The sequence below is a fragment of the Pezoporus flaviventris genome, unplaced genomic scaffold (genome assembly GCF_033815535.1).
Source record: "Pezoporus flaviventris isolate CSIRO_AGI_PZ_B2104156 unplaced genomic scaffold, CSIRO_AGI_Pfla_v1 ptg000007l, whole genome shotgun sequence".
In the NCBI taxonomy this organism is placed as follows: domain Eukaryota; kingdom Metazoa; phylum Chordata; class Aves; order Psittaciformes; family Psittacidae; genus Pezoporus; species Pezoporus flaviventris.
The window spans coordinates 39,208,294-39,233,802 of NW_026892555.1; the positions used below are offsets into that span (position 1 = coordinate 39,208,294).

Below are 25,509 nucleotides of genomic sequence, written 5' to 3' on the forward strand. Positions count from 1 at the left end.
AGGTATTTTGGGGTTATGCTCTGCATCTTAAGCAATCACAACCACAGCAATGAATCATGAAATTAAAGCCTCACCCCTCCTCTAGGACAGGTGTTCTTTCACTTTATATTGAAGCATTCAAAAGAATAATGCTAAAATCCTAAGTTTTTATTTTTTATTCCTTCCTTTTTAAAGAACTGGGACTAACTTGGAAGAAGCAGAAGAGTTTACTAAAGCACTGCTCACAGATCCAACACTCTTCTCACCTTTTGCCATGAATTCTGTTATAATATAAATAGGCTCTTCTTTGGTCACTACAGCGTAAAGCCTTACGAGTTTATCGTGCTGAAGTGTTTTCATGAGGTTGGCTTCCTCCAGGAAGGCTTGCACAGACATCGTTCCAGGCTTCAGAGTCTTCACAGCCACTTTTGTACTATTATTATAGTAACCTAAAAGGAGGGAATACGGTCAGTGCAGTCCAAGTCACTCTGTGCCACACAGCACTAGGAATTTGTAAAGCAGCTGAGGCTGGATTCCAGTAATAGCTGAGAGGCTGAGAGCAAGCGCCAGATGTAGCACAAATATTTATGCTAGAATTCCTTTTTATTTTGCAACTGATACAAGACTGCAGTGCAAAATAATCCATTCCTCATTTCCAGAAATCATTTATCTGAAAAAAACCCAAAACAAATAAAGCAAGCAAATCATCTTCATACAAAGTTTTCATGTACAAGTAGCCCCTAAAATATTCAGTCAAAAGATGTTTTAATGAAGGTTCACTTAACTTGTCCCAGAATCTAACGGAGTCCACAGATTACTTGCAAGATTTTAAATTCCATGATTATAGCCATTTTATGCATGTTGGTCTCATGCTTATAATCCTCTCTGTAACCCTCAGTGCTCAAAATGAAGCATTACAGGAAAGTGCAATCAAATAAGTGTTCTTATGACCAACAAAGATATGCTGCCAGGACTGCAATCCTGCAGTGCTCAGGGCAAGATTTAAAACGAGATTTCTTATCACGTAGCCCATGCCAAGAGTGGAAAAGACCGTGGCTCCTTCATTTCTCTGTTTATCAAACCTGCTAATGTAATATTCTAATTATATGAAAAGCAACTTACCAGTAAAAAGCAGTGAATTACATTCTGATTTAATGTTTTCCAAACATTAAATAAATGTTAAAGAGCATAAAAAAAGGAGTAGCAAGAACTGATTGTTAAGTTTATATTATGAAGTCATTTAATTTAAAAAATAGAAGAAACAAGAAAGAGAGAAGGATATAAATGCAACTTTTGTCCCCCACCATGCCCATTCAAAATTGCAAAATTATTTCTCAGAAGAGGCAAAAATTTCATGACTCATTTCCTTATTCAGCAACAATCCAGACAAGGGATATACCTCTAAATGTCCACAATTTCTTTATAGTAATTACTATCCTAACATAAGAAATCAGGGGGAAAGCAAGGAACTAATTTTCCCAGATCTTCAGGGATTGCTCTGACCACTGCAATCTTCTACCACCTTTTTTAAAGGAGGATCATCACCTGAGAAAAGCTACTATGTCTATCACAATACATTCACCTGCATGATTATTAAATCTATTTTTTCAAACGTGGTCAGGTCAAAGCTCAGCAAAGATATGCCTCTAAATGGCCTAATAGTAAGAAATGACAACTACAGGTCAAATGTGCTGTTAAAGCTCAGGTATACGGTTTACATCTATCAGAAAAAAAGAGATGTTAAATGCATTTCTTTTTGCTTAAGAAGAAAGCTTATTTGTATCATTACTACTATTCCATCCCATACCCTAAAGCATAGCACGAATTCCACTCCCAATTTGTTGAATACTCTACTGAACCTAGCAATTTTTGCGAAGCAATTACAACCAAGACACTTAACCTACGTAACAGTGTTTTACATTCACAAAAGAAATCAATCAAACTTGGGTGCTATTCACAGAAAGGTTTTATTACTGCAACAGCAATACTAAGGTTTACTGCTGTGATAAATGTCTACCCTGATCCTCTGGTGATTACACGCAAAGCAAACGAACCAATGACAGCACTAGAGATAATTGATCTTGATCTCTCTCATGTTCATTTATTTCACCAGGCATTGGGAGGGGTGAGACACCAAATCACTGAAGAAAGGTGGTCACGAACTCTAACAGCAGATACAATGGCACCTGTAAAAAAACTGACCCTTGTCAGTTTGGCAAAACTGGTATTTGCCACCTCTCTCTCCCACCCATTACCAACAAAACTACTGTATAGCTTGATCTGGGCTGAGATTCATGTCAGACCCGGAGCAGGCAGCATCTCTCTAGTATGCACCTGTACCACCCTAGCTTCACAATGTCCTAGTCCTCATGCCAGGTTGTTTATCATTCCCGTGAGAACCTCTGTGGTAGATTCCATAACGATCATCTGCTTTGCAGGCACACTCTCACCGTACAGGTAAGAAACGGCAGCTTTTGTGCAGGTGGAGCGAAAGCTGGGGACCTCAAAGTGCTTCACCAGCAGCAGATGTAAGGTTCAGTCTGCATCACAGAAGGATTCCAGTGACAGGCAGGGAGCTGTGGGAAGGGGTGGCCACAGCACTGCATCATCACCCCTGTTTCACGCAGTACCCGAGGCTTGGAGCCCATTGCTAATGTCTGTTTTGGCTGAACTGAACCTGGCCCTGGGTGTAAACCTACCACTTGCATCACAGTGCTCCTTCTGTATGATATGGATGAACACATGGTTAGTTTGCTACCTAGACATGAATTTTAAAAGACAGATAAGCAAGGAAATTCTTGCTTACATCTAAAATTTCTGAAATTAAATTCAGATTCTTTGCAACTAACATTCAGCTCACATATGTACTATAAAAACCCACTTCTGATACTGATGAGAAGTACTGCTAAGTTTCTTTGGTTCATTTTAGATCTCATTACTTTTCATAGAAGTATTTCTGTGGTATCATTTTCTCTATTTTTTTCTAACAGCTGGATAAGAAAACAACTCCAAAATGTGTATTCCTTATATTCTAAGTTGGAGGTTGCCAAAAGAGAGAAACTTTTACATGTGAGATGCAAGCAAGATGTGCCTCATTAATAAAATACATCATAATGGCTCTGTTTGGCTTGTTAACTTTTCTTTTAGCCCTGCTTGAGGATTCTCTTCATGGATTATTAATACCAGAGAGCATATGGTTCACATTGTATCAGTGCACACTAGGAACAAAAATGATAAAACATGGACCCTGCTCTTGCAGTGCTACTCTGGTTCATCTTATCACTAAACAAGCTGCCCAGATGCACTGAACTCCATGGTCAAAAACCCTTTCATACCATGGCAAGAAGCAAGACTCTGCAGTTTAGACTTCTGTTAAAAATTAAATGGGATGCAAGCAATAGGACCCAAGTCTGAGGAATGGAATGCGACCGTGTCTCACACAGAAAGCCAGTTTCTCCATATTCTACATGTTAGAATAGAAGTCTCCCCAAAATTGTTGGTGTTTCAGGTATTTATTTTGGAGTTGATTATGATTATCTCACCAGAGTAGTATCTTGGACAACCAGGTTGCCCCACAGATTCTTGCAAGGGCTTAATCAGGCCAAGCTGTGACATGAATTTATAACAATGATGAGGTTGAGCCTGTCATTTCTGAAAAGACCTTCAGAATTGACGGTGAACACTTTGTGAACAAGCCTACAAGATGCAGCCTTCCTCTTCCCTTGCTTCTGAAGTAATTTCCTGCAAAGTTACACTGGGAACAATTTGTTTGAGCTACAGAGGAATGACACTGTTAGAAGCCAGATAAACGTCTCAGGCCATTACAATTTCAAGAGGTGCTGGGGAAGAGACTGAGGAACAGCAGCTTCTCTACATCCTCTTGCATGTTAACGCATCACTCCTTTACCAACTACAGCCATCACCTACCACTGACTGTCTCTGTACTACGCACCCTCCCTTCTGGTATTTACATACATTGGTGAGATCTCCCCAAGCATTCTCTTCTCCAGGCTGCACAGTCCCTTTTCTCACAGGAGAGATGCTCCAGCCCCTTAACCATCTGTTACTCTTTGATGGATTCTCTCCAGTAGCTCCATATCTCTCTTTAGTGGGAAGCCCAGTTCCTCTGAGTGTGACACTGAAACCACAATTCTAAGTACCTTTATCAAGAAGAAATTCATTTAGTAATTGAGCCATGGAACAATATTTCTCTATAATTCACACTATGGCTGAAAAATAACTTTGTTCTGTATGAGGACAGCATGTAACAACTAGCTCTCTAATCAGAAGAGCATAACAACTAGGCTATTTCTTAGTATCTCCACATTTCTGATGCCACTGGTTGATCATTGCAATACAGTGTTTGCTGAGACCCTGCACTGCACAGCTGACCTAATATGTCTTTTCCAGCTTGAACTTCCTTGCTTCTAAGATTAACCATGTTCCTGATTCGAGAGGACCTGGGCCATGCAAATCAGCTTGTCTTGCTTCAGAAAGGAAGCAGAGAAGAGGAAACACAGCGATCGCTTTCACAGTACATTAATTTTTCTCACAGTGCAGCAATTCAGATGCAGGGGTTAGGCCCAATTTAGATGTTAAAATAATGACACAAACAAGAGGAAACATCTTGAAACAGAAATGCCCTTTTAAAGTTTTATGTCCCTGTGTATGTGTGTGCAGTAGCCACTTCCCAAAATGATCTACATTTTCAAGCAGGTGATTACCTCCTGCCACAAAGTTTCAGTGTCAGTTAAACCTCTCTTGCCCCCGGTTTATCAGACACAAAAAAAACTGTCAATGGCTGACACTCATCTTAACTAGCATTTAAATTGTCACTCATGTATCTCTTAGCTAGAGGCTTTCTTAACCCTCTTCTCATGAAGGCAGATAAAAAGGCTGAATTTGGCTTATTTGGAACAATTATAATAATTGGAATAATTATATTTGGAATAATCTAGTGTGGTGTTGCTTGATTTTTTTACATGATTTATATCAAAAGATGGCACCTATGACTGAATTAGAGCTTTCTGATTGAAGCTGTAGTTGCGTGTAGAATTTCCCACTCAAACAGTACCAGTCTGTGATTCACTTTTCTAAATGAGGGCATCTCTTCAAAGCAATGACATTCCCATCAGACTACTGCACTTCTGTGGATCATCAGAGGCCCCTTCATAGCTTTGCACCTTCTAGTAAGCTTTGGGTTTCACTTTTAAGTTAATTCCCTGCCTATAGAATCTTGCTTAATAGTAATAATAACAACAACAATAATGTAATCCACTATTATTATAACTGTAACAATTTTATTACTATTTAAATATAATACCCAAAAAATGACATTCAGGGAAGGGCTAAAAATTATTTGGCCTGAAAAAACATCCTAATGAAGACTTTGAGAGGAAGGTATAGTTTACCTCAAATAAAATGGTAACTGCTAACAAATCTGTAAGTGATGAATAGTGCAAAGAACTTGCACTATAGAACCAAAAAGAATACTCAGATACCAGAATAGGCAGCATTTCAAAGCAAGAGGATTATATAATATTTACAGAATGTGATTAGACACTGATCGTAGTCCCTTGCCACAGGAAGTCACTGAGGCTGAGAAAATACTGTTTATAAGCAAACAAAGCTAATTACGTTTATAATAATTCATTCTATCATTTCTTGCTGGGTATATATTAACATTTAAAACTTGTAAGTCTTATGACACTTTCATAATAGGGGATTTGCATGATAATTCAAGGTAGGGGGTAATCAATCTCTAATCTTCTCACTACATGTGTTACCTACTTTCTGAGCAGCGAATTGGCACACAGTAATCTTGGATTAAGTGTCTCCATTTTTCACCCAGTATGGCAATCGCAAGCATTACGTTGCATTGTCTTCTTTACCAAAAGGCAATGAAAACTCGATACATAGTTCACTAAAAGACACGATTTATTTTTATTTCATGTTCTTTACCACTTTCTGATTTGAACCAAGTTCTGAGAGGCCCATCAATTTTGAGCATCAGGAGTCACATCTTACTATAACCTTCTGCTTCCCCCACAAAACACAAAAAAAAAAAAACATTGTCTTTGGCCTTCTAAATTACAGTCTTTACTATTTTTTTCCCTTAAAAATCCATTACACGATCTGTTCCATGTCTCTGTCAGGTATGCTCCCCCTCATGAACCCTCTCTCCTCACAGAAGGTGTATTTTGGACGTATTTTTGTTGTTTTACAAGTGTATCAGACCAGGTTCATATCCACTGTTTTTCTGAATGTCTCTGAAATGACACTTATTTCAGCAGATTTAAATACTTATTTCAAACGAATAAACTTACCCATCCAGACTTCTCCAAACTGACCAGCTCCAAGTTTCTTCACTAATTTAATTGACTCCCGTGGAATTTCCCATGCATCTTTATCCCATGGCTTTTGAGGCTTGGGACTAATACAAGCTTTTTCCAACTTTCTGCATAAGCCATCTGATTGTTCTGGTTTTCAAAGTAAAAATAAAATACAAAATCTATTATACTTGTGTGCCTCACAACTTGAAGCAACCATTACTTCATTGCAGGGGTGCAGTAACCAGCTGAAAATAATGTTCAAATTAATCAGGTGCTTAGATGAAAATAGAACATTTCTGGTGCTTTCACATAACTTTAAGAGCCTCTGAACTGAAATCTAGTATTCAGAGACAAATTTAATAAAGAAGCGTCACATGAATCTGGTTACAAACAAATTATTAATTTGTACCAAATAGATACAATATAAGATCTGATTACTGACAGTATGTTAAGGAAGACACACACTGGAGTCAGGCTTGGGACCTGTACTCTGAATTTGTCATTAAATTTTCTTGCAGCACGGTTTCAGACACATGTGCATGCAAGCGGAAGTAGGTCACCATTATTTTTTTCTCCAGACACTAACTAGCTATAACTTTAATACCAATTTTGAATAATTCTCAAGGTTTTCCAGCTGTGCCAAAGAATCACCACATCTGTCTAACAACTTAGAGAAATCTCATGGCCAAGCCCTCAGCATGGATTTAAAACATCACTATGTGATTTTCTGTCCTATTTTTTTTCTGTCCAATTTTTTGTCTTCTCTGCCTTCCCAGTTACAGGACTAAAACCCACCACGTTTTAGATCTATCAACCAGGAGGTTATGTAGAATGAAAAGTCACTTTTGTAGCTAAGACATAGGTAGAAATTTGTCTCTCCTCTTTCCTCTCTCCCTTTTTTAAATAATAAATGCACACATTTCATGTGGTGCAATTTTTGTTCTTTAAAGTTAATGGAATTTTACTTCCTTCAAAATGCTATTTTAAATAAATAAATGAATAATAAATGTCTAGGAAAATGAAAACAATTCCCTACTCAACACCAGATAAAAGATGACATTCACAAATGCGTATGTATTTCTGCTAATTGTGAGTACAAATTTACTCTCAAATGCAGAATTAATTTATTTACAATGCAGGCAATTCTTACTATAGCTTCATATCATCATAACTTTGATGAGGTGTTTTATAAAGCTGTTCTTGATTTCACAAGAGCATGCCACAGAGTAAGCAGCATTAGGTCTGATTATGATAACAACATTACTTGGGTTCCAGTTTTAGTTTATCTTTGATAACATGCATGCCAAGTTTATTTAGAAAGAAAAAGATGAAAAAGTTTGAAATAAAACAAGAAAACATTTCTTTTCCCTCACAGGAAACAATGACTGTATTCTATTAAGTAATTCACTAGCTGATTTAACTTACTTTGATAATGTTTGATCATATCATTGATGCTGGGAAAAGTTATTCTTGGAGAGATGTAAAATCCTCCATTGTCTAGACTCCTAATTTTGTAGTGCTTAATAACATCGCCGTGCTGTGGATCATAGTCTCTTATGGAGAGAGAATAGCTACCTGTGGATAAAGAAAGGATGATCATTAACAGATAGCAAAAGTCTACAGTGTCCATGCGTATACAGTCAAGCCTAACAAAACCACCTTTTTCCCTGGATTGTTTTTTTACTCCTTTATTTCCTCAAAAAGCATTTTGCAAGCAACAGGAGGAAGTTACCCAATAGCCTGTCCTGAACTGGTCACCAAAATGCTTACTGTCACACTTTCTTTTTCAATCTTATCCAACAAGCTCAGGAGTCCCATTATCCAGGCAGCTTCACGTCCAATGCCCGCTTCTGAGGGAAGTCCCCCCAGCTCGAGAAGAACTGGCTGGCAAAGCAAGGCTGGGGCTGTCACATGCCTCAGGCAGAGGCTGAAATTCAGGGAGATCAGCGTTTCGGAATAGGAACACACTGGATGTCATGGGCCAACTAGCAAAAGGACAGTTTGGAGATGGTTTGAGGTACACAGGAGGAAGAGTGGATCACTTAGTCCCAGACAGCCTAACCCCGGCTGGAATTTAAGATGGGGCAGCAGAGCATCTACCCTTAACACAGAGCTCTTCGTTTCTTCTACTCATACAATTCTTGTCCACTTTCAAAGGATAAGAAACCATCTCACTACCTTCTCTCTCACCACACACAGATACAGTGACAGAAGGGGTTAGAAAGAAACATTCTGGGGGTACTTTGCCTTCCTCTCAGCAGCCTATGCTGAATTTGGGAGTCTTCCTTTGGGAAATTAATTCAGGAATCTGAATGAAATCTGAGCACAGAAACAATGATATGGGCTCATCACAGAGAGCTACCTAACCAAGGATCTGCAGTGTTAGTGCCAGAAAAGCTACACTGTGGAGAGGACAGACACATGACCCACTGAAGGGATTCATGCATCTTCCTCTGGAGGATGCAGTGTTAGGGTAACCAGATGGAGAATCTAATCTGGCAGCTGTCAGAGTCCAAGCACTGGGGCAGAACCTCCTGTTCTCTTCTCAAAGTCCCAGGTGAAGAGTCTGGAGGCTTCACTAAGCTTTCCAGTACAAAGAGCCCTGTCTCCAGCACAAACCTTTACCAAAGTGCTTCCTGAAAAATAGCAAACTGCAGTGCAGTAAACCCTCGCTACACACTAACTACATTGTAAAACTTGTAGCAATGGATATAGATCCAATAATGGAAGACTATGAAATGCAGCATCTACTGTTTACAGCGAAGTATCCGTCAACAAAGGAATCACAACTGTTAGGAAGAGAAAAGGTCTTCCACTTCATTCATTCCTGCTTCTTGTCAGTGTAATCACACACAGGGTTTTTTTTCCCTACCTCAGCTTTGGGTGTTAACCTGAAACTCTCTTCCTGGTGATTTTCTCATCCTTCCCACTCCTATAGAACTGCAGGCAATTCACACAATAGGACACACGGGGCCTACTCCACACCCAGTGCCACCTGATACCTTCTTTTGTGAAGACAGACAGTATATTTTTAACTCTACTACAAACTCCAAAGTAACTCACCCCAAAGCCTACCTTTTAATGTTTCACTTTCTCTGATAAGGAAAGCTCCAGGACTGTTTCCAGGAGCCAGGAGTTGTCTTTCAGCATCTTTTCTGGTTACGTCTTTGAAGAACCACCTGAGAAGTATTTCAGAGAGTTAGAGACATTTCTCCTGGCCACCCACAAAGAATACACCACCAGGAGGAAGATGTTTGCCTGGGAGAACTTACTCTTCCGTTTCCAGGGTGTTTACTTTTGCTACATAGTTGCTGGGAATGAAGCCTTCCTTCCTTGTTGAGAGAGATTTTGCTCTCCACCATTCTCCCAGCCTGAAAAATGGAAACCAGGGTAGTTTTGTCAGGAAAGAAAAATGATAAAGTGTTATTTGGGTTATACTGTCCGAGAGCTTTGACCTCACTGGAGGGAGAAGAAGTATCTTTCCTCTGAACTTAAGCCTCCTGAACAGCCATTGGCTTCTTTAGATCAATGTTCGGTTGCTGTTACCAAGGGCAGCTGCCAAGTCATAGAAAGCTTTGGGTTGGACCTAAAAGATCATCTGGTTCCAACCCCTTGCCATGGGCAGGGAGAACTTCTACCACACCAGGTTGCTCAAAGCCCCATCCAGCCTGGAACAGCTCCATATGCGTTTGTATTTTCACATACAAGGGAGTTCCGTTACCATTCATACACTTGTGATGAGTAGGATAACAAAACATTATATAGTGTGTTAGATGACTCCAAAGAAAAACTACAATACAATCAGTACTGTCATACTTACTCCTCAATAACTTTCAATTTTTCTCCTTTTTTGAAGGACAAGTCATCTTCATGAAGGCCATCATAGGGATACAAAGCTATCACAATAACTCCACGCTCCTCTGTTTCTACAAAGGCAGAAAGCCAAAGGCACATTCAGATTATTTCACAGCCTGACATGGGCATAGCACACAGCAGAAAGATCCCTATGAAAACTTACCTTCACTGACAAATCTCTGTCCTGGTAAGAGCTGTGCTTCTGTATTTGCCTACAATAAAATATATCTTTAATTAAGCAGCTTTAGATCTTTGTGACAATCTTACATTACAATTACATATTACTCAGTTGCTTTGGTATCATCTTCTATGTCTTAAATGAAAAGGCTCCAATCTTTTCCCACCATTCTTCAAGAGCAAATTACAACATAAAAATATAGTAAACCCCACTAGATGTTGACTTGAGCAGCTCATCCCTCGGGAAGGTGTGACACAGACTGTTGGGAGGATGTGAACAGCTGTATGACTTCTGCTGAAGAGGCTTTAGACAGGGCACTTTAATGGGCCAGTTACACACACGTAGCTGCCACGCTGAAGAGCTACAAGCACAGTTATGTTGCTAACACTGTGCAAGAATAAAGATTGATTAAAAAAGAAACAATGGTAGTTTGTGATGTGTGTACCCTGACTGGAGAGCACACTGAATCATCTGTGTCAGCGGGTGAGATGGGTGAGAAAGGTGTCATTCACACCTGCAGACAGCACAGACCCTGAGTAAGCACAGTCAGGAAATATGGTTTCCTCAGCACAGTATAGAGGCTGGGAGAAAATGGTACCAGGCAATCTGCAAAACAGCAAACCCACTTGGTACCCAACAGGATTCCCCTTCCTGGCACCCTTCCTTTCTAGTGCCAGGCAGCACACACTGAACTGCATTGCCTTGTTTGTCCTGCAGCACAATGCTGCTCCCTTCACAACTGCATCCTCTGCTCTCCTCCCATCCTTACCTACACACCTAGTATAAGGGCAAGTAGTGGCCTTTGGCCACCCATGATTACTTCATCCTTTTTAAACAGAATAGTCAACACTAGGATCCCATAGCTATTAAAACCCAAACAACACTGCTTCTAAAACCAGTTCTAACTACTTCACATTTTCCAATGTCACCTAGCATTCTTCTACAGTCATACCTATGTCTACATTAAGTGTTGCCAAGGATTACTGTTTTCATGCAGAAAATTATTGCAAAGTAATTAAGTAACAAATCACAAATTTTTACTTTTATTTCTTTAAGTATTTATTCATTGAGGGTGAACTGCACAACACTAAAAGCCCAAGTGTGGACTAATGATCAGTTGAATTTTTTCATGCATGTGCTTTGGATTGAAATTTAAGTAATGCCACTCATGCTTTGATCTTGCTACTGGAATTCTCCCCTGAGACTATCTACTTACTGGCCTTTGCTGTTTATTGGACGTTGGATCCCTCACATAAATAGTTCGTTCAGTTTTACGTACTGGTTGATTCTTCAAATCTAGCCCATCTCCATCCTGATTCTCTTTCCTTTTTGATTTTATACATCCCATATTTCCTGTTGGAATAAAAAAGGTATTAAACAAAAACATTACACCATAAACCAAGCTGTTTCCCATGCAATCATCTGGGCAACGCAGCAAAAACCTGCTTCCTTTTCACACACAATAGTTCAAGGGGAGAACAACTGCAGTTTAGGAACATGTGCAGAAAGCTCTTTTCTGCTGCAAAGGAAAGAAATGACTTCTTGTTTCAATCCACAGATGAATATTTCAAAATAGTTATTTACCATTTCAACCATTTCAGATTTATCATTTTCCCACCCCAATCGCTGGCCCTGCTGAAACATCTCTCTGATACTTCTGTGAGCTTCAGAATACATGTAAGAAATATCTAATTACTGTAGTGATAACTTATTTCTGTATTTCTTCTTTCTTTTAGAGAAAAGGTTGCTTTGCAAGATGTAGAAAAAAATCCCAGTCCAAATGATGGGAACTGCAGCTGGCATTGGCAATGCCTGTATCTCCCCACCTCACTTTGCTTATGCCGGTCTATCAGGGAGCCCCATTTGGTTCAAATCCCTGTCTCACACGAGGCTGATGACTTGTGCAGCTCCTTGGCAGATATACCGCTTCTGTGACCTACAGTGACAAATCTCCTTGTTCAAACAGGCCTGTTACAGCAGTCTAAAACAGCCGATGTGTGTATCAGTGATGACAAATCCCCACACAACTATTTCTTCTTCAGTATAATTTAGAAGGATAATCCTTCTTTCCGGATGTGCATACATGCTAAATCAGATGAGATACAGCTGTTAACATCTACATGGCTGAAACCTGATTATGGCTAATCCCATAATCTAATTATATAGTACTTCAGCAAGCATATATACATTATATTCCTTCATCTGAGGAAAGCAATTATACTTACTCCTGAAAAAGTCCACTATGAATGCTGCTCAAACCTCTCCTTCCCTTCTCCCTCCCTGCTTTCAGGTCAGTGCTCTAATGCTAGGTTCAGTCACATTTTCCCTTGCAGGCACAAACTCTCACTCCCCGCCGCCCTAATTAATCTTTAAATCCAGTTCTTTGAAGAACAATATAAAACCTAAAATAAGAGCTCAGTGCATATACAGCTCAAGTAAACAAGCCCTGACTAAAATGCAGCTGGAGAAGCTAAAACAGACTGTAACACCCTATACTACATCTCACTTTTACCATCATCTCAAGGAGAGGTAAGGTTATCATTGTAAACAGTTAAAGTAGTAGAGGTTTCCATGTGCAGGCACAACTGTATCAGTGGGACAGTGCCTTACGCACCCTACCCCTGCAGACAGGAAAATTAGCCAGATTGCCCTGGGTTCATATTAAGACTTCCAGTTTTGTAACAATACTGTTAATAATCAGAATCCTAACTGACTATAACAATAAACCAAGGCCACAAGCACTCCCATGTGGCAGGACTCAACTTCCCACGTCACCTTCATTTAATCTCCCATCCTGCCCTTGAGGAAGCACCACATGATGATGGATGCACTGTCCTGTTGTCATGTTGGATGTTGTCTTCTAAACAGGAGAGAAGGGTACCTCCTCCTACTGTTCCTGCAAATTATCTGTCACCTATTGCCAACAAATCTTGTGTGTCCATAAGATTTCAGCAGTGATGTAGTGAACTGTGATACTGGTTTAAAAGCAGCATGAGAACTCATCGCTCCCCTTCTTGACTTCTCTTGAAATAAAAATAAAAGGAAACATACAGAAAATCAATAGGCACTGACCAGGCACCACCATCCCACAGACGCAGAAAATAAAGTTTCCTCTTTTTGTATGCTAGCATTTCATACTCATTTGAAGGCACTGGGGGGGGGGCACTTTCAGCCAGGATCTCCCCTTAGAAGCAAACATCTTTCACAAACATCTTTTAGTTTGTGAAAACACCCAGTGGGAGGCTTTTCCAAATTCTCAGCTCTTCATGGGTTACATGTGGAGCTGTAACTGTACATTACTGTTCTGAAACACTGAAAAGGACTTTCTTGTTTTAATAATTTGATTGATTTGTAATTGTGGATATATAGGTGACACTTCTGTAGTTAATGTTTCATAGGAAATTTCTGTACACCCACAGGCAGGCTGGTGTTTGCACACTCACCCTAGATATCAGGAAGCCCAGAGTTTAATTACCTGCTGTATCTGCAAAATGGGGTATTTAGCCACCTAAGTGCTAACCTTTTTGCTCTTGAATAGTTCTGCTTCTACAGAACAAACAGCTAAAGCAGAGGGCATAGGTAATTTGAGCTAAGTTGTCAGGCAAAACCCCCTTCTCCTATTGCTGTAAGAAAGCTGAAGATATCTTTAGGGACTGCAGCTTGCCAGTGCCAGTGTAAACTCAGAGAAAAGCATTTTTGCTCAGATTTTTTTCTACAGTTTAAAGCACATGAACAGCTGTAACTTAAGCCTGCTGTGAGGCCATGCTGGTAGCTCAAGGTTAGCATTTGCTCATGACAGTAGCAACAACAGATTGGTAATACCTATGTGCAGGTGCTCTGTAATTCCCACAGAAGTCTACTTGACATTGTGTGAAATCACATGAACACCATATGTGAGATAACACATGTGATGGCACCAAACAAAGAGAAGATCCTGAGCCTCATCATGAAACACTGTTTTATGTTTTTTTCTGCACAGAGATGAAAGCCGATGGTCCTTATGGGAAATAGCTAGGTCTACAATAGCAAATAGCCCCAACAGTTGGAGCAAAAGCCCATACCTGCTTGAAGAGGGGTTATTGTCCCCTTCACTCCAGTATAGCCCCAAGTAAGAGCAGGACCGTAGCAAGGGTTTACCTGAAGGTAAGCCCCACATTGCACCTTCCTAAAACAGTCCTGTTCTTGCACTCCAACTCTGCTTCACAACACAAACTACAGCCTAGCAAGTGGGGGAAGTGTGGGGGCAACTCCTTCAGGGAGCTTAGGGATCCCAATCTAAATAAAATGCTAATGTAGACACATCCTGAGACTTTCAGATTCTTTACAAAACAAGCCTGTCAAATCTTGCAAAAGAAACACATAGAAAACACGTAATAACATGAAACAAAGGTTTAGCACTTAATATATATCAATTAATAACTATCAATATAGTTAAGTACATTATATATAATTTAATATTTAATTTTCTGACCTTATGTTATTTCTATATAGGCAGACAATGGAGACAAAGCATAACAAAGTTGAAGAATAGTTTTTGAGCAGTATAAACTGGATCAATGATCCACGATCTTTTGGTAGTGTGAAATGAAAGACTTGTGAGCTCTTCAAAGGCCACAGGAACTTACATTTCTGTACACGCTACCCCTCTGTAAAGCTGTGTGCACTGTGTTCTGGACTGCACATTTAAAACTCCATCAGATCAACGTCCAAAGCAAACATAACTGTCTTGGTTTCAAGAGATTTCTTCTCAGAGACTGCTCAGTCCATCTGCAATGCCAGGTAGTCGTTTCCAGTATAGTATTACACATTTTTACTGAAATCTGATCCTGGTTTTTCCCAGGGTTTCGAGTCTGGTATTCAAGTAAAAATTCATAGGGCCAGTATAAACAGCAGGCACTGATGGGAGAGTTTCAACCAACACATTGTAATGGATTTCAGAACACAAAATGCTCTATCATTATCAAAGTTAACTTTGCACACATTTGACCCTAGCAACCTATCCATAGGAATAAAGAAGCCACGAAGTACAAAATGTGTATGCTGTGCACATCTTTCTTGGTTTATACAGTAGTTGTAAGGAAAATCTGAAGGGGGAAGTTCATTCATGCATAAATAAAATACTTAACTTGGTGTAAAATGTTTATTTGCATAGCTCTCTGTTGCTGTATCACAAAGAGAACCATGGAAGCATTTTGTGCAGATATAAAGAGAACATGGTAAGCAAAGAGAAATTCAGAGAACAGAGCATAGTTACAAATGAAACTATGCTATTGTTCTTCAGAGATAAAAATAATCTAGACATCAGAGGGAATGCTGTCAGTTCCTAATCTGATGTTTCCTATTCCAACAGTTTTGCAATACAGGAGACTATTTTTCATTCATGGTCCTGCCCACACCTCTAGACGTGAAAGAAAAACATTCAATTAAAAGAAATCATATAACATAGCTGTTAATTTTCATAAATGGATATCCTAAAAGCAAAAACTTCTCTTTTAACAAAAAGCATACTATATTCCATGGCTAAAAGGTAAAGATAGCTACTTGGGTTAACATCTGCACCATGGTGACAAAAATCTAAGATCAGGCACCCTTTGAAAGCCACAGGATTATCCATAAGAACCATCACACTGAGCCTCTGCAGCAGATTGTTCCAGTCACCAGTTTTGATCCTACATAGGCATTTGTCTGGATTTTTCCCTCTGAATCCCCTATTCCCTTTTGCTACAGCAGCGCTTAGGTTCTAATTCCAAAATGGACTGGGGGAGTGGGGGTCAGAAACTACTGCAACACTTTTCAAGGGTTAAAAGCTGCTGTGTATCCCCAAACTACTACTACTTTATTTTTTTTTTGCCACATTACCAGCAGAGTGATGTGTCTAAAGCTACAATACTTCCTACTGTAAGCAGTCAAGGTTTGTGTGACCATCACCTGTCCATCCACCATCAGCAGCATTTGAGGTTTCATTTCCTCCCAGTGCTTATGCTTTTGCATCATTTACAAAGCCAATCTCATTTTTCATATTGTTCATAGTCACAAGTATTCTCCTCTTTTCAATTCTGTTACATACAATATTTATGGTGCACACTAGAAAACATTTCCTAAAAGTCCACCTGATATGTCTGGGCTTTTCTTGATCAAAGTCCTGTCTTTGTGAAAATGATTCTCAACTCCACACACATTTTTCAATGGCTTAGAGTGGCTTCATTTTAACCTTTGCATAAATGCAAACTTAAAAAAAAGTAACTAAAATAGATGATACTGTGGCTTTTCCAACAATAAAGTAACCTTTAAAAGAATTAGAACTACAACATTAAGTAGACAAACAACTCTATTTTATCAAATAAATGTCGACTGTTCAAAAGGTCAGTAATTGTACATAAACACAAATTCTGTCAGTGACTTAGGCTTTCAACGAATATATATGTATTTTAACAGGTACATAAATGAAATAAACTTGTATTCAATTACAGGGTTCATAAGCAGTAAACTCTTCATTTAAGCCACAAAATTTCTATGTGTATATATATATATATAAAAGATGCTCCTTAGTAGTATGAATAAAAGATGCATTAAGAAGTATAAAGAAAAAAAAAAAAATTAAAATAAAGGCCCAAATTATTCTGAATCTTGAACACTGGTCTTTATTTAAGCTTCTGCATTAAAGCAGCTTAGACAGTAGAGGCGTAAGTTCTATTTTTGACACCTTTTTGAAACGTTGAAAATCTTTTTCCCTCCTCTGTTTTAGCTGTTTCATTCTGGCCTTTAATGCCAACTGGTTTGCTGCTACTTCACAAGTTATAAAGTCAGAAGTAACAGCGATGCCTTCATCAGATCTGCTGAATGAATGAGAATGTGAGACTTCTCTACATTATCCCCAAGGTCAAAGCAGAAGTGTGTTAAAAAACAAACTTGCATTGATCAACTTTGACCTAAAACTGCTTGGGAGGAAGAATCATAAACCCACTCTGCCCAAATACACAAAGTGCCCCATCCAACTTTCTACATCACCTCAATCAACTGCTCAACTTTCCCATTCTACGAAAAAAAAAAAAAGAAGAAAAATCTTAAAATTAAGGCACTAATTTATCTTAACTTTTACTTCTGACTTCCACTTCATGTTGATCTGTTTCCACATCACCTGTGGTACCTGAGTGTTGCAGTGATGTTTCATATCTTTATTACTGCGACTTTGAGGAGAACCATCTTTGAGAGGCCTGGGAAATCAGGGTTCACTTCTGATCCATCATCACATGGGGCAGAATGGCAAAGCAACCTCCAAGGGACACAGAGGAGGAGTTTAATTTGAGGAAGTAGAGTTCAGCAAAGCCTCATCAGTACTGCTTTATACATATTTGTAGTAGCGAAGATGCGCTACTAGCCCAGAGTCAGAATAACAAAAATGAATTATCTGTGGTTGAGAGTAATATGAACGAATTGAACTGGAGAGCAACTGAGGAGAACTGGATTCCTACTCCTTGCCTGTCTCAAAAATGATCAGGTTTGGGTTTGTTCAGCCTTGTTCTGAAATACGTATGTATATATATATTTAGTAATATGCAATACATTATATATAATATTTTATATACATATATACACACATTTAAATTTTGCTGTCAGTCTTGACTGCCTGGCATCTTTCATCAACTAGACCCTTGCAAACACAGAAATCCTGGGTCAGCTTTCATCTTCAGCTTGTTTCACTTCCTACATCTTGTTTTTGCATTGGGAGACCAACTAGGGGAACTTAAGCAGGAACTTAAGTTCCTCCCTTGCCTTTCTGCTGAAAGAGTTATCTATGTCTCAGTCACTGCTAGCATCATGTATCTTAATCTCTTTTAAAATTTATGTTATTTCTGTAGGTCTGAATAACAGCATCGCTATGCCCCCCAAATTGAATTTATCCCTTTTATGTGCATATATATATATACACAGAGAGCGGCACAAATCACCATGTGCTACCTGCAATGCATACAAAAAGGAGCATAGATAGCCTAAATCTACTCAGTGTTTATGACAGACTTGCCCAGTGCAGACTCCTGCTCTACCTGTGATGTGAGAAGCAGTAGTACAGTTGACAGCATTTTTTAAAGGAGAAGAAAATTTGGACAATTCTTTAACTGCTTCATTCTTTTTTTGTGAAAAGGTGAGATCAAGCAAAAGTAATATTTTGGCATACATATCTGCATAAACAGGCAAAGAAGAGAAACAAGCAAATCCCCAGTGTAACAATCAAACTCAAATACTGCTGTAATGGAAAAGTATGCAACAAACATTTTACCGTGAGACTTCATAGATCATGGAATCATAGGATGGTTTGGATTGGAAACGGCTTCAAAGATCATCCAGTTCCAACCCCCTGCCATTAGCAGGGTCATCTTCCACTAGACCAGGTTGCTCAAAGCCCCATCCAGCCTGGCCTTGAACACTGTCAGGGCTGTCTCAAACTTATTTAAATCAAAACCTCATATTGTGCAAGCGTGCACTTGTATCACAGCAAGATATCAGATCTATCTAGTTTATCACCCCTGATTAGAGCACAGGACTAAAAACTGCTTTCTGGGAAAGGAAGACCCGTTCTAAGGAGCATGATCGCATCATACAAGCTGAGGATGAAGTTTGCCATGCTCCTTTCCTAGACAGCTTAATGGGTGCTTGAGGGGATAGAACTAAATACTGTTGCTGAAGAGTTTCAGAACTTCACTTGGCTTAGAAGCTGTCTCGTAATTCTGAGTCTTAAGCACTTCCAGGGGCCAATAATGGCATTTAGCCCTTCATCCTCACAGGCAATTAGGAAGAAGTCACATCTCTCTCAGCCTGTTTTCTAGCCTTTAAAGCCCAAGACGTTTCAGGCTTTCCATTTTCACTGGTTATCCTAGGAGCCCTTCACATCTGTTTCAGCTTGAACTCATCCCTCTTAAGAACAGAAGGATGGAGTTGGTTAGGTGTTCCAAGATGACTTTGAGCAATGCCTTACAGCAAATAATATTCTTCCACCTACAGAAATATGTTGCCCAATAAATTACAGGAATTCATTTCTCATTTTCACACTTCCATCACACTAGCCTTTTATAATCATCTTGCAATCTGCTAAGACATTAAAGTTTCTCTCATTTTCATAACAGCAAACTGTTGTCACAGAAGATTTATCTCCAGCAGCATGACATTACACCCCAGCATTAAATTTCTCCCCATTATTTAGCCAGACCATCCTTTCTGCATGACATTCTCAGCCACCTGTGTTTCTAATCCCTCCTAACATCACAAAGGGACTCCTATTTTTTAATTGCAAATGAAACTACTACAGAAAAAAGTCTCAATGTAACACTATGTAACATTAGGCAACAGACAGAGCTCTTGCCAAGAGTCTGGGGAAGTGCAGCAGACAGTCACCACTACCCTGTTCAGCTTCTTTCACAACTCCTTCCTTAGCAATTGTGACCAAGACAAATTCTACTTTGTCCCTGCTATCTCAGCTTGTTTTGCATGTTTTCCTTTATCAGTTACAGAAAGTATCACCCTATCACCTTCATGCTCTCCAACACTGGCATTCCTGCAACGGTTATAAATCCTTCACATTTCTACTTCCTCTGCAACAGTTTTAAGCCCTGCACCAGTGTTTCTGCTCCTCTTCTTCAGAGTCCAGATTCCCAATGTCAGCATACCAATATCTCCATCCAACTAAACCAATCTGGATTGGCAGATACCTTTCTAGATCTCATTACCAAGCTGACCACTGCCCTCATAGACATTCTCAACACCCATTCTTCCATTCTTTGGTGCCCACTTTTCCATTGGCCTGCATATTGAAATCACAAGTAGGACTCTGAAACATTCATAACCCAAGTCCAATTCCTAATGTAAACTTCTTTTTAAATAAAAATGTAGGTTAGAACAGGGAAAAAGTGTGCTGTCATCTGACTACAGTGGAAGTGGACCATGTAATACACCATACAGCAAAAACCTCCCAGGACCTGGCATAAGAAAAGGAGGCTTCTGCTCAGAAAAAAACACCTGGAGTTGCTATATTGATGCTTTATTGATGTGTTTCTGGGAAAGGCAAACCCATTCTGAACAGCACAATTGCATCATACAAGGAAAAAATTTTTTCCTATACCACTCCCATTGTTTTTCTGCTTACTAGACCCAGCATTTTAGCTGTGCAATAACCAACATCGATTAACACACTGATATACAAAATGGAAAATAAGTGACTGAAGTTACCACATCTCAGACTTCCAAGTATGAAGTGGTCCAACAGAACTATACAGAAATCAGGTGAAGTTTGAGGCTTATGTACTTCCCTCTGCAACTTTTAAAATAGGAATGCTTTGGTAAAACTAACCGTATCAGTTCAGGTAAACAGTTTTCTATATTCAAATTATTCTAATCCACAGCTTTGCCTTGTAGTCTGCGGGGGGAGGATAAGTTTATTCAGTGCTCAGCTAAGTGATCCACAAACATTGTTGGAACTCATATATGATAACATAACATGTATAATACATATCATCATAGTTGATAACTTGAAAGGTACCTCTAAGAGGGGTGGGAGGCCTTGACCAAGAAAGAAGCATCTTTTATTTTTCTGTAAATCCACCACAACTGTAAAAGCTTGGTTTCAAGCAGGAATTTTTGGCAGTGGTGAAAAAAAAAAAAATTAAAAAAAAATAAAAAAGAAACACTGAAAATGACAAATGTCATTGTGGTAGTACAATAATGTTATAATGCTTGCAAAGGGATGAAAATAAAATCCTGAAACAAAACATTACACTGAAATGAAGCAGAATATAATTTACACAAACTACTAATCCTTGTTTATTCAATTGAAGAAAAATACCAAAACACAAGAAAGTTAATCCACACAAGATTGTAATTTTGTTAACACTGCATAATAGACTTTATATACTAGGACAGTGTTCCAGATTCACGTAGTCAGTATTTTTGGCACTAATTTTAAACCATGTCTTACATTAAGCTAACATCTGTTTTCTGACCTTGTAACACTCACTTCATTTTATTACAATCATTTGCCTCAACTGCATCCTCCAGAATTTTGAATCAATATCAACAACTAATTAATTCACTTTGCCAGCCCTCAGGCAACCACATCTTCCATTTCCTCAACTTTTTTCCACTGCATTATATCTTTTGAAGACAGGGGAAAAGGTCAAATAACATCTTAATTTGACATAACAGAATAAATACCTCTCTTAAATTTTTCAAAAGGATCATATGAAATGGAAAAGAAACTGTACCAACATATTAACTAACTTAAAAGGAAGGTTCCCAAAATACTTCACAGACTTAAAAGCGTCATGCAAACTGTAAGTAAAAACATAATTGTCTTCACTGGTAAAAAACCTCAGTAATGTCAAACAGCAGCTGCATATAACCAAATCCCCATTTCCAGAGGAAATTTGGCCAAAACACTACACTGAAGAGGATCAACGTTTTTCCTAAGTATTAGGAAGTGTCTCACTCCAGCTAGTAAATCCCAAGGACTATATCTAAATTCCAAGCTGAGCATATCTATGACTCACACACAATTTTTTCAGCTTTAAATTGATGGCCAATAATGGCAGTGTGCTGAGTTTCAGTAGCCTAGTACTGCCCTGAGCTTTATAGATGTCCGTGTCTACCAGTAGTATAAGGAACCTTCTCCCCTCCCTTTTTAATTAGTAGAGCAATCACTGTGGCATAGGAAAATCAGAAACGCTCCATAAAAATGACAAGGTGCTGGAGTGAGGTCCAGGAGTAGCCGATATGACATCATCCTCACAATAAGCGATGCGATGGAAGGGCAGGACAAGCTTCTCACAGTTTCTTTGGAGAGCATAGATGTGGGACCCAACCTTCTTCACTCCCAACAGTACTTACCTAGCTCCTCATTCGCTCCTTCTCCTTCACACACACACACACTTTGCCTTCCAAAACAAGATGTAAATCAGAAGCACGCAACAAGGATTTCTCTATTATCAGTCCTAACAGCCTAGTTCATACACATGGTGGTATTACACAGGTGTTGATTTCAACCTACCCATCAATGTACTTGAAACCAAAGGCACGGTCACTCAAATTACACTAAGTAAAAAGTGGCCCTGCATGAGCTAATGTGCAGCGCCCAATGACTGCATTTACCATGTGACACATGAAAGAGAAATGAGAGCTAGCTTCTCCCTGCATCACTGAGCCTCAGAAGACAACATGGCATGAAATGAGTGGGTTACTAACGTTCACTGAGTTTGGGGAAAACTAATGTGTCTCTTTAATATCATCACCAGACTATACCCCAACTAGGTCGTCAACCTATTTATTACTCTTTCCACCTCCTCCAGAAAGGCAATAGGAATGTCTACTGGCAGGGTAGCAGCTGATACTTGAAACCTTCATCTCATTCAAGTAATGCAGCCTAATGCTCAACCTCCACATGCCAAGATGAATACATTAACAGGACATCTGTTAGGAAGAATCATTAATAGCTACTATGGCTAAGGGTAGATGGTTATTTATTAACATCTTCAACTAGTTAAAGATGTTGCTGGCAATAAAGAGTCTTTTGCAGATGTGATCTCTTGCTTTGAGATGTGTCTGTAATTAAAACCCATTCAAAAAACCATGAAAGTATCGTAACATGCCTATGAAAACATAGAGGACAGAAAACTAAAAGCCAACAAGCCCTGATGAAGGTTTTCAGGGTGACCTCATAGAAAGTATAATGCTACTCCTTTAGGTTTCTGCTTTCAGTGTGTTTAAAGGGGAAAAGAGGGCACAGATCATTAGTACATATTAGCTTTTGTTTCCTGAGATTCAGCTAACCGTATGCCTATGGAATACATAATTACTATAAACCTTACATGCTGCATTTACCATCCAGTTCCAATGGTCAGAGGGCTTCTTCCTCTTCAGTCACCTCACATTTAAACACTGACACATACTCATGACCAAGCTTGCAACTTATAGTTGCAAGTTGCATAGTATTCTTGCTATAATAGCATCATGGTATGCCTTGGGCACCTGTCTAAAACACTGAGTTTCACAAAAGAAAACTAATTTTTTTTTCCATCCCCTTCAAATACCAGCATTTAATTCACTTGCAGAAAAAGTTACTTCTTCAGCAGACTAGTTTATGTTTCATTACCTGTACACAGGCCACTGTACTGGGGTATGCAATATGGATTTGAGAATGAATCTAAGCTCAGATGAAAATTTGGGGTTACATCAATCATGCTGAGTGGGCTAACACTTTTACTCAGAGCCTAGTTCCTCCTGGAAGTTTGCAAACCTTGGACAAGCTTACTTAAGTTGCAAGAAGAAGTTGCAAGAGGTCTCAAAAAAAAAAAAAAATAATCAGAGAGTGCTGAACCCATTGCCAGTAAATTACACCAGCAGAAATGAAGCCCTGTGATAATGAATCTTTACAGGGATACTAGAAGAACACTAAGCACTAACCGTGTAAGTATTTCTGTGAGGAACCACCTTGTTCTCAGTGATGTAAGCAGCAGAACCTCCCTTAACCTCAAGGGTGTAAGATTGTACTCCAGGTTCTGCAGCTTCTGCAGCTTTCAGCTTCCAGCTGATTTCCCACCCAGCTTAGTAAATCGTTCAAAGAAACTGCTGCAATTTGGGGTACACGTGGGGGCACCAAAAGGTACTGTCTGAAGCAAGTCTGCTGCAAATCTGATAGATAGAACTAAACCAGCTATATCACAGGCAATTTTTGGAGGTTTTTAGATTAAATCCTTAAGATCAGGGTGGGGTTTAATAGATATGGGTACACTCTGTATAAAGTTACCTAACATATCCTGAAGGACTGCGAATGGCTACTGGTTCAGGTGTGAAAGCCTGACATGTAAAAACAGAAATACCCTTTAACTATATAGCCTTGCGCAACTACATGCTCAAGCTGTGGTGACAGTAAGAGTGTAAAAGGAAATTCGTCACTGAATGAACACGGAGTAAGAATTAACACCCAAGTTTCTAAGTATGCTTTTCACATTTGTTTCACACATGAATAAGAAGTTTCTCTGCAGTTAACCAAAATTAAAAATATTTTACATTCTATTTTTAGAGAGGAGTCAGAGTGGGAACCTGGAAACCCTCTTTTGAGAGAGGGTTATGAATAGCTGGTGTGATGGTTCACTTGATTGTTTCTACTTGAAATGCTCTAAGGGAGAGCTAGAAACCTTGCATTTTAAACGTGTGTCTTTGCAAATGTCTTTTTCAAGGGCAAGGGTGAAGACGGAGTTCCCCAAATCACCAGAACAGCAGCTATGCAAGGATATTAACTTGATTGAAGTTCTTTTATATTTGAGAGAAGTCATTCTACAGTAAACAGAAGTTCTGAGTAGAGGACTGACTTGTTGCATTTGCTCAATATGTTAACTTATTTCATTTTCAAAAACTGATTTATACTTTGACCACTGCTACTATTTTGACTTTGCCTTAACATCTCTTGTTTTCTGTTTCTAAAAACAACCAACATTACTGTATTCACAATGTATCATAACTAGATTGCACAGTATTTAGTACTTGCTGTTTTTCTAGTCCTACTTAATGGTCAAAAGCCTTACAGTTGACAGCAGATGAAGACTAGCAGTTACAACCATAGCCAGTTTCACTGAACAAGGCTCTGATCTTGTAAGTGACTGCACACAACTTTCGGGAGCTCTATAGGCTTCAAGAGACTCATATCAGGACTTTCTATATATGATACAGGACACAGACCGTAAAGAGTAGGGCACCATGCCTGATAATTCTGGCACATTTAGACTCACAGTAAACTGGAGATTTGTGACAAGAAGTATTTTAACATTCATATTGCAAACTGCAAGAATTTCATAGCATGATTACTACAATCACACTGGCTGCTCATTAAAGTTTATAACCTTTGTAACTTCAAATATCAAACCTCTAGCTCATAGGCAGACCATGTGATTGCACTGTACTTAACCAAAACATCTTAAACTGTGCTCAAGCCCCACTGTTTATATGTGACTTTGGCACTCACGGTCCATGCAGCTAACTTCTCAGGCAAGAACTAAGAATAAATCAGTGTTCACAATGGTTACCCGAGTTTGTTTCAGAACTGTAATGAGTCCACAATGAACTTACAACTGAATTCCACAAAATTCAGCATTGTGCAAAGAAGATGTTTTAAAAATCCGTAAG

At 39.1% G+C, this 25,509-nt stretch overlaps 1 protein-coding gene across 8 annotated transcripts in view; it reads right to left on the reverse strand.

The window, feature by feature from the left end:
- Positions 1–25,509, reverse strand: part of LYN (LYN proto-oncogene, Src family tyrosine kinase) — a 45,673-nt gene that overhangs the window by 12,449 nt on the left and 7,715 nt on the right. For 3 of the 8 annotated variants that reach the window (XM_061448455.1, XM_061448457.1, XM_061448458.1), the window contains exons 2-9: positions 11,561–11,697; positions 10,330–10,378; positions 10,132–10,237; positions 9,584–9,682; positions 9,387–9,490; positions 7,737–7,886; positions 6,306–6,458; positions 246–428 (exon numbers count right to left, since the gene is read on the reverse strand). In XM_061448455.1, the coding sequence (XP_061304439.1) occupies positions 246–428; positions 6,306–6,458; positions 7,737–7,886; positions 9,387–9,490; positions 9,584–9,682; positions 10,132–10,237; positions 10,330–10,378; positions 11,561–11,692 (976 nt within the window). In that variant the 5' untranslated portion in view covers positions 11,693–11,697. Of the gene's footprint in view, positions 1–245; positions 429–6,305; positions 6,459–7,736; positions 7,887–9,386; positions 9,491–9,583; positions 9,683–10,131; positions 10,238–10,329; positions 10,379–11,560; positions 11,698–23,790; positions 23,946–25,509 lie in introns of those variants that run through there. The other 5 variants (XM_061448459.1, XM_061448460.1, XM_061448461.1 and 2 more) reach the window with 4 other exon arrangements.